The sequence below is a fragment of the Magnolia sinica genome, chromosome 3, assembly GCF_029962835.1.
Source record: "Magnolia sinica isolate HGM2019 chromosome 3, MsV1, whole genome shotgun sequence".
NCBI lineage: Eukaryota > Viridiplantae > Streptophyta > Magnoliopsida > Magnoliales > Magnoliaceae > Magnolia > Magnolia sinica.
The window spans coordinates 125,688,235-125,698,107 of NC_080575.1; the positions used below are offsets into that span (position 1 = coordinate 125,688,235).

Genomic DNA, 9,873 nt, shown 5'->3' on the forward strand with positions numbered 1-9,873 from the left:
TCTGACTCAATGCGGGGGCCACCAACGGTTCAATCAAACATTGAGTTTTGAGTAGACTCTAACATGCCTGGATCATAATTACACACAAAATCTGAATACATGCCTTCTATCACAAGTGTAGCCTCATGTTTAATTGAATTGACACACAAGAATACGATGCCATTGCAATTATTTAGGATGGTTTGGGTCAGGCTTGGGCTTAATGAGTTTTAAGTGGGCCGGCTTAGGCATAGGCAAATAGGTGATGCCAGAAATCCTGGCCAGTTAAGTAAACGGGTTGGGTTTTGGCTGACCCTAACCCGGCCTTGAACCAGACCAATTGTCACCTCTAAAATATGCCATGTCCTGAAACCCAAGTTGGTCCAGCATCAGGTGGGCCACACATACACCTTGAATCCAGTATCGGTGCCTGGATTTGCCTGGGCCCAAAAGTTTCTAGGAGGGTCGGCTCATGCTTGAAGTCCAGGCACGGTGCTTGGGCTCGAGCCAATGATGAATATATCGTGGACTAGTCTGGGGACTAAGACATTTCCCATGTTTTACGCACGTGTGAGACCACTCCGTGTGTAAGCAAAGAGATCCAATCAATTCAGTTTGAGAACCCCGGTAAGTAGATGCCTCAAACCCAAAACTCATTCCTGCTCGCTCAAACAGTGGGCCATGCGTTGGAAGAAAAAAAAAATGACAACTAATGAAAATTTTCATGATTTGAAAACTGTGGCCCACCTAATGTGTGGATTGGCATGATTATTCAAGTAGGACACCTATACTATGGACCCACTTGAGGGATGTCTAGGATCATGCACCCATATTCATTTAGATTACTGCCAGGGCCAGGGCTCGGAGGAGTTGGGCCGGGTATGGAATATGGCCCATTTCTTGGTCTTGGGTCTGTGGAGGCATCTAAATGCTGGCATCACGAGGGCTATTGTTGGCCCGGCTTTGCTTATTTGTTGGAACTAAACTGTAAGCTTGGGCCCACATGTGGGCCCGATCAGCCCTTTCTGAGAAGATCGTAACCGTAGATGGGTATCGTTTTAAGCTTAAACTTGGGTCTTGATAGAACAAGTTAAGAGTCTCTTCCTATTGATTTTATGGGCATTAAAAAATATCCCCAAGCCCAACCACTGGCTTATGATGAGATCTAACAGTCCCAGACGGGCCTGTACATAGCCCAAACCAGACCCATTGCGTTTTAAGGAGACACAACCCGCGAGAACTGGACCTGCTGAGATCTTGAGGACTACCAGTTTCAATGGTCCTCGATTGGGCTAGTTTGAGCCCAGATGTTGAACTTGTTTATATCTCTATCAATCTATTGCCAGTGGGTCTCAAAGGAATATTTACCCTGTGGATGATCTCTATCGATCTGTTGCCGCAGGTACATGAAATGAATAGATCCATGCTAGTCTCCTTAAGGGGAAAATGTGACTCTATCCATTAGTTGTGCCATCTCAAGTTATAACATGAGTGTAGATCCAAAACTCAAGTGGGCCACACGAGAGGAAGCAGTGAGAATGAAAATGCTTGCCATTGAAAGATTTTTGAAGTCCACTGTAATTTTTATATGCCATCCAAACTGTTCATAAGGTTAATCCCACTGAGATGGACCGAAACACAAATACTAGCCTGATCCAAAACTTCTATATCGATATCTTGTTTTCAGTTCTTATGCACAGTCTTCGTAAACTCCTCTTGATCAATGGATAGATTAAGAACATTCAAGGATGGTTTGAAGGCCTGTGTGGGCCTGAAATGAGCCCTTCTGAAAAGATCAAAACAGTGCAAGGATGGTTTGAAGGCACTTGTAAGTGGTCTTATTCAATGTACATGTAAGAATATTTTTGGATTTAAGGTCATCTTTCTAACATTTTAAATGATTCTACCTAAAAAGTTGGGAGTAGCTGTGGAAGGAAAGAATATTGCAAAAATTTCTTAGATTCAAACTATTTTAAATCTTTGATAATGTCATTCTTTCATTTATTGGACCGGTCTTTTAGGGCTAGGGCTGAAGCTTCTTTGGTCCCATTAGGGCTAGGGTTTTGGTCATGGCCTGACCCTAGCCCACCGAGTATTGCCACTCAAGTTGAAATGGGTCTAAACTTATAAGACCGTGGATGTTGCTAAAAGGCCTTTATAACCAAGTTGTGACTGGTCCTAACTCGTCTGGGTTCAAGTCCAATTTTGACTCGCCTGATTCAGGGATAAATGGGCCCGACTCTCCAGTGTGGGGGCGAATTGTGGTGTGATTCGTAGAGTGGTATTGACCCATACTGGTCTTAGTCAAGTCTGAGTTGACTGATATGAGTCATCAATATTCTATGCTTATTCAACACTTCTAACGCCAGTACGCTTATATTCTATGCTTATTCAATACTTCTAACGCCAGAACGCTTAGTTAATGGGTCTGGATCTACCTAAAGGCCTTCAGTGGGGCCTGCATGACCAGCCCTGATTTTTTATTATTATTTTTTGAAATTGGTGCCCTGAGTATTCACATGGACCTAGCCTAGCCCGTGTGGGGTTCTCTAGCTCGTTGGCCAGACTAGGCCTGGACTCAAGTCCTTAGCTCATCTGCCACACTTGACACATTGGTCTAAGGCTTGCTTTGATTTGGACTTTGGGCCTTATGTGGGTAATAAGGACATCACTTTATATATATATATATATATATATATATATATATATATATATATATATATATATCAAAGGAGGAGGTGGGCCGTATCAATTTTTCTATGGTTAGGTGAGTACCCGTGGTCGTATTGAAGACCTTACACTGGGAAGATGCGCATGGGCTGTTTTATGAAGGGATCCAGACCGTTGGATTGGAAAGATGTGACGATTGGCCGTTGGATCACATGATTGGGCCATTGTTATTGAATCGTCCACACTAGTTTTTCTTAGACTTTATCAACTTATATAATTTAGGTTTTTTTTTTTAAATATTATGTTTGGACATCATCATAAGTATTTTTAGTTAATTTTATTTAAACTAGAAATATTTTTGTTAAAATTCATAAGACATGATGATTATTGTAATTAGCGAGACTTATTCAAACTATACATAGAGGATGGGCGTGTCAATCTCTCCCTTCTTTTGCTCTTTTTTTTTTTTTTTGTTTTTCTTCTATCTTAATGAGAGTTGAAGATACTTTCATGTGATTTGGAAAAGAGATTGGTGTAAGTCTAATCTTAATCAACGGAGTTATACAGTCTCCATTTATTCTCACTTCATCATTTTATTATTATCCATCAAGGTATTTTATTCAAAGTTTTATGATTCTATCATCCAAAATCATCATTCTCTTCTAAACTTAACTTTACCACACAACCTAGCTACATGTGTGACCTCGAACTCCTTTGTTTCTGCATAGATTGAAGATATCTGTACAATAGGCCCCACTGTTTATGGACCATGCCACCTATTTCATTTGCCATGAGAATTCTTTCTTTTGAAAAGAAACAAGATAACAGTTAGTTTTCCCTTTGTTGCCACTTAGGATCAAGCCAATTGTCTTAGTCTTCCGTTTGTCTTTAATGTTGGGTTTAGTCCTACATTAGAAAGGATTTCAAAAAAAAAAAAAAAAGAAGAAACTTTTATATTAAAATTCTCAACTTATTATTTATATTGGGAATCAAGAGTGTGTCATGGATATAACCTAAATTTAAGGATGTCAATGAACATAAGCTGCCCTTAAGGGTTTTAGGCTCAATCCACTTCCGACTAACCTTGGACTGAAATTAGGCACTTAGCCAGACTTGAGCAAAAAATTTAGGTCCGTTTTAAAACTTGAATTGCCATTGACCCTGAGATAGCCTAAAAAAAAGTGGAGTCCACACATGATAATTTTATCCATGTCGTTGTGGGCCTATGTGTAACACCCTCATGTGGTGCTTTTTCATTAGGCTCCCTTCATGTTAATTAAGGACCATGTCATGTTTAAGACTCTGCTTAAGATTTCAAAGGCATTTTTATCACATATCACATATCATCCATCATCTATAAACAACCCAGATCTGACACAAAAGTGGGTGGCTGGGGTGGATATATATTTTTTCTGGACCCTCATGGTCCTGATCTGGCCTTAAAATTTAATTTAATTTTAATATATTTCAAATAGCATTTATTTATATTTATAAGAGAATAGAAAAGCAGAAATCACCCCCTTCTTTTGGCTGCAAATATAGCCGTTGCAACAATAGAGGCAGCAGCGGCTACAGATGCCCACCTCAAAGCCCACCCATATCTGACCAAGAACTTCCCCGACCTTTCATCATGCCACTTCCTCATCTTACCAATTTCATCTTCCACGGATGGGTACATGGACGGATAGGATACAAAGCTACCCACCCTCTTCACAAAATCCACCACATCTCCCTCTCTCGTCCACCTCCCCCTCACAACTCCAAACCTCTTCAACACCCTAACATCCTCCTTGTCATCAACCAGCTCGTTCATGAGCTGGAAGTACCGACTCAACGGCCGCTGCGGCTTTGATCTCTCCAGCGCCATCAGATTGCTGACCACTGTCTCGATCTTAGTATCGAACACCAACGCTGGTAGTTTGAACACAGGCTCGGCAAATTGGACTTGAATGGCCACATCTGGGTCTGCTTCGAACCGCATGCCAGACCATGCTAGCTCCTTAGCCGTTGGAATGGACCACACTAGATTGGGGGTGACGACTGCCTGATCGTCCTTGGTGGGCCTCACCAGGCAGTAATGCAAGCACTCAAGAAGGGTACTTTTAGTAATTAATTCCTTGGCAAGGCGGCCGTGGAACTTCTTCTTCTCCGCGTAGAAGGGAGAGTAATACCAGCAAAAGAGAGAAATCACTTCATCGAAGTCCTCTCTGTTGAAGGGAAGCTTCAAATAAATAATGGAAGGAGATGGACCCTTGCTTTCTTTCAACATGAATTTTATGGTTTCAATCACCGCCTGATCGAGATTTTGGACCACATTGATGGTGTGGTCAAGTAGGAGCTGGTTCTCTAGCAGGGCCATGTCTGAGACCAAGTGGGACCCATGCTTGGACATTAAGTAGCTGTCCATTTTCTGTCTGTCCTCTTCAGCCCATTGCTTCAAGTCTTTAAGGAAGACCACAACAATATATATGGCATCACATGTTTCTCTGATATTTTGGGGCATATTCCAGAGATCTTCTTCTACCAGAGTAGTGATGGAGATTGTTGGCTCAGGCTCAACTGTTCAGGGAAAAAAAAAAAAAGGTTTAAAAGATCAGGCTAAGTTGAACGTCATACATGCACGTAGAACTGTCAACCGGTACCTGAAAGTCCAGTTTTTGGACCCTTCAGGTCTCTACTTTTCAGACCCAGGTCTAGTCTCGTTCCTGTCAAGTCCACCAACTTGGAAAGAGGGTACACTCCCTGCATTTATAGAAACGGTTTAGAACCGTGTGCAATTAGAAACGGCTTAATATCGTTTCTAGACCAAAGCACCAGCCGTTCCTGATAAACAATTTTGGTGTAGTGCCTGTAATGTGTGTGACGTCGACTGCAGAGTCTATCATTGGTATCTACCAATGATAGAATGCCAACCCCAAACTCAAGTCTCAAGTGGGCCACACCACAAGGAACATTGGGGATGGTGGTCCCCACCGTTGAAATCTGGTTGGAACCCACCCTGATGTCTAGATGCCATCCAACCCATTCATAAGGTGATTCCCACAAGGATGAAGGAAAAAACTGAACATTAGGAGGGACCTAAGAAGTTTTAATCGTGGATATCCATGTCCCCACCTTTCCCTGTGGATGGATCTTCCTTATTTTAGGGATCACGTACAAACATGAGTTGGATCAACTGATGGATGGAATGGAATTCAATCCTGTGTTCCCACAGAGATTTTTGTTACACAGGCTCCCGACAAGTGTTCAAAGACTCAAAAGAAAAAGGGAAAGCTGCTGAGATGTCGTGGACCTATTTGCACAGGATTAAGACAGTAGAAAGCGATGCATTTTAAAAACTTCTCAGCTAAAGGAAGCTCATCAGCATCCCTTCCAAAGATGGCTGAGTAGACAGCATCTGCTTTCAAACCGAAGCATTGGACCCAATTGTATTTGTAAGCGTCTCCCTTAGAAGTGGCGAAGAAGAAAGTTTTGGGAGTGAATACGCTAGGGTTGGCGTCTCGCATGGGGTATGGGACCATATATCTGGACATCTTCGATTGAGACCTTTTGATATTTGATAACGTGTAGTTGAGATTACATGATAGAGAGGGAATGCATACATGCATATATTTATAGAGAGGTGATGTTGGGTTTCATTTACTCCTCTTTTGTCTTTTCTTTTTTTCCTTTTCTTTTTGGGTTTCCTTCTCTTTCTTCATTCCTTGCTTTGATTGATTGGAGTAGGAATAAAGAATGAGAAATGCTAAAGTTATTTGCGTAGATGAAAGATTGGAAAAGATGGATCGCTTGCAAGAAAAGAGATCCCGGCCATGTACCAGGTGGGGATCTACTTGAAAATATATGTATAAGGTGGCAATGGGTCAGGTAAATCTGCTGGTCAACTAGCCCACCTGCTTCTGAGCCGGGTTTCGGCCAAGCTATGGCCTGTTTGGAACCTGGGATCAGGTGAAATGGAATTACATTTGATCCCCTCTAAATTACATCTGATCTGAGCTGAAGATACATTGGAATTTTGTGGAATTTGAAATCCACTGCATCTACGGGTCCCACTTTGATTCATGAGTTTTATCCACGCTGTCCATTCATATGCACCTTTTATATGTGACACTTAATTGTAGAATTTGGTCAGTTGATTATAGGTCCAATGACCATTAAACATGGATTTCATATAAAATGGTGTTTTTCTCCAGGGAAGAATTAGATCCCAAACATGGGATTGGCTGGTCAAAATATTGTGGTATTTACAGACATGTAATAATGTAATAATGATGTTAATTCCATCTAATGCAATTCAATCCTGTGTTCCAAACAGGTGAAATGTTCCCCGACTTGGTTTCAAGTTAGAAAATGTGGGCCATTTAAGTAAATGGTCCATGCTTAATTGGGTTGAGTCCTACGTACCCAGCCCACCCCTCTCATATAGTTTATTAATGGCCTCCATCAAATGGCCTGACAGTCCCTCAGACTCAAACAAATTAATAGACAGTAAGTATGGACACTTGCATATCATGTCTTTGCATGTATTCATTAATTGGGCTAGTTTTGGATACCTTTAACCCCGTGTTCCATTCTTAAATTAACTGGAGTGTGGTCATGCCGAGTTAGGTGGAATAAGTTGAGGGCACACCTATGTGGACCAATGGATGAAATCTTACTCATATACTGAGAATATTGTTTACACTTGACCGGTGCGGCCAGATCAAACGATCCATAAGCCACATATGGTATAAATCAACTTTAATAAGAAGATTAGATACATACACATGAGAGAACATTAAAACACTAGAGTTCTATTAAAAAAATTTTCTACGAAAAACAAGAGTTTCATTGAAGCAAGTCTATATCTCAAAATTAAATGTCAAAATTCCATCAAAGGGTGTGTGTGTGTGTGTGTGTGTGTAATCATATTAAAAGCACTCTCTATGGATGCTAAAGTCAAGTGATGTAAGGACTCTAGTAACTTTTCAATGCAGAGTCCAATGACGGAACACTCCAGCTAATGCATAATCTTTGAAGAAGAGAGAGTTTCTCTTGTACACATGGCCATATGCAATAGGATATGCTGACATGGAATAATCAATGTAATTTCCACAATTGATCATAGAGATCCTTAACGATGCTAAAGACCACTATGCTGGTGCCTCTTAACAGCTTATACAATTAGCATGAGAAGAATAGCTCGAGATCCTAAGCAAAACACATCTATTTACTTTTTAAATTACCTTTTATTTATAGCATAGATTGCTACTACCTAGTGGCCACTGTTACAGTACCGTATGATTAAATTTAATGTGTACAACCATAAGTTGTTGGACTTAATTGAGTTCTTACTTAAGTGATCATACTTATCTGGTCACACCTTTCTGATCACTCGCATCAATCGTCTATTCCAATAGACAAACCAATTATTTATATCATTTATTTATTTAGTTATTTAATACTTTGTCAATTGTAATGAATTATATATTCAAATATTAATAAAATTGGCATTGTTTAGCTTTTTTGTTTTTTAATTTGCTCATTACCATTCCTTTGGGAAGTGTAAAACTAAGTTATTGGTGAAAGAACAAGTACAAAATGAATTCATTCAAAAGGGCTAACCCTACCCTTTCACAAATTGGCTGATCGCTTATCACAATCAATGGTTGAGATGATAGCTAAATTCTGCGTCTACTCTTTAATTAGTTTGACTCAACATGGGGATACCAACGATTCAATTGAACATTGAGTTGAGTAGACTTTGGCACGCCCGTGCATCATAATCATATACGAAATCTCTGAATACATGCCCTCGGTTACACGTGGGGCCTTGTGTTTGATTGAATTGATACAACAAAGTCTAATGCCATTACAATTATTTAGGTTGGTTTAGATTAGGCTTGGGCTTGAAAGAGTTTTAAGAGGGCCGGCTTAGGCATAGGCAAATAGGTGATGCCAAAAATCTCGGCCTGTAAAGAAAACGGGTTGGGTTTTGGCTGACCCTAACCCGACCAATTGTCACCTCAAAAAATAACATGTCTTGAAATCCAGGTTGGTCCAGCATCAGGTGGGCCGCACATGCACCTTGAATCCAATACCGGTGCCCGTATTTGACTGGGACCAAAAGTTACTAAGAGGTTCGGCTCATGCTTGAAGTCTAGGCACGGTGCTTGGGCTCGGGCCAATGATGAATATATCTTGGACTAGCCTGGGGACTAAGACATTTCCCATGTTGTACGCATGTGTGAGATCCACTCCGTGCGCAAGCAAGAGATCCAATCTATTCTGTTTGAGAGCCCCGGTAAGTAGATGCCTCACCCCAAAAGTCATTCCTGCCCGCTCAAACAGTGGGCCATGCGTTGTAAAAAAATAAAAATTGACAACTAATGAAAATTTTCATAATTTGCAAACTATGGCCCACCTAATGTGTGGATTGGCATGATTATTCAAGTAGGACACCAATACTATGGACCCACTTGTGGGATGTCTAGGATCATGCACCCATATTCATCTAGATTACTGCCACGGCCAGGGCTCCGGGGACTTGGGTCGGGTTTGGAATATGGCCCATTTCTTGGTCTTGGGTCTCTGGAGGCATCTAAATGCTGGCATCACTAGGGCTATTGTTGGCCCAGGTTTGCCTATTGTTGGAACAAATTTGTAAGCTTGGGCCCACATGTGGGCCCTAATCAGCCCTTTCTGAGAAGATCGTAACCATAGATGCGCATCGTTCTAAGCTTAAACTTGGGTCTTGATAGAATAAGTCAAGAGTCTCATCCTATTAATTTTATGGGCATTAAAAATATCCCCAAGCCCAACCACGGGCTTATGATGAGATCTAACAGTCCTATATGGGCCTGTGCAGAGCCCAAGCCCGACCCATTGGTTATAAAGGAGCCGCAACCCGCCATAACTGGACCTGCTGACATCTTGAGGCCTACCAGTTTCAATGGTCCTTGATTAGTCTACTTTGAGCCCAGATGTTGAACTTGTTTTGATCTCTATCAATCTCTTGCCAGTGGGCCTCAAAGAAATATTTTCCCAGTGCATGCTAGTCTCCTGAAGGGGAAAATGCGACTCTATCCATCAGTTTTGCCATCTCAAGTTATAACATAAGTTATAACATGAGTGTAGATCCAAAACTCAAGTGAGCCACACGAGAGGAAGCAGTGAGAATGAAAATGCCCGCCATTGAAAGATTTTTGGAGTCCACCATAATTTTCATATGCCATCCAAACCGTT

The 9,873-nt window shown here is 41.1% G+C and overlaps 1 protein-coding gene across 2 annotated transcripts; it reads right to left on the minus strand.

Annotated features, from left to right (window-relative positions):
* Positions 1–4,080: 4,080 nt before the first annotated feature.
* On the minus strand, positions 4,081–6,305 carry LOC131241187 (uncharacterized). 2 transcript variants are annotated; one of them, XM_058239899.1, is made up of 2 exons: positions 5,942–6,305; positions 4,081–5,208 (listed from the first exon to the last, which is right to left on the minus strand). In XM_058239899.1, exons 1-2 carry the CDS (start codon positions 6,255–6,257, stop codon positions 4,163–4,165), a joined length of 1,362 nt encoding a protein of 453 aa, XP_058095882.1. In that variant the 5' UTR covers positions 6,258–6,305; the 3' UTR covers positions 4,081–4,162. The 2 variants fall into 2 exon arrangements, with proteins under 2 accessions (XP_058095882.1, XP_058095883.1); XM_058239900.1 differs by lacking the exon at positions 5,942–6,305 and adding an exon at positions 5,292–5,412.
* Between the last annotated feature and the right edge of the window lie 3,568 nt (positions 6,306–9,873).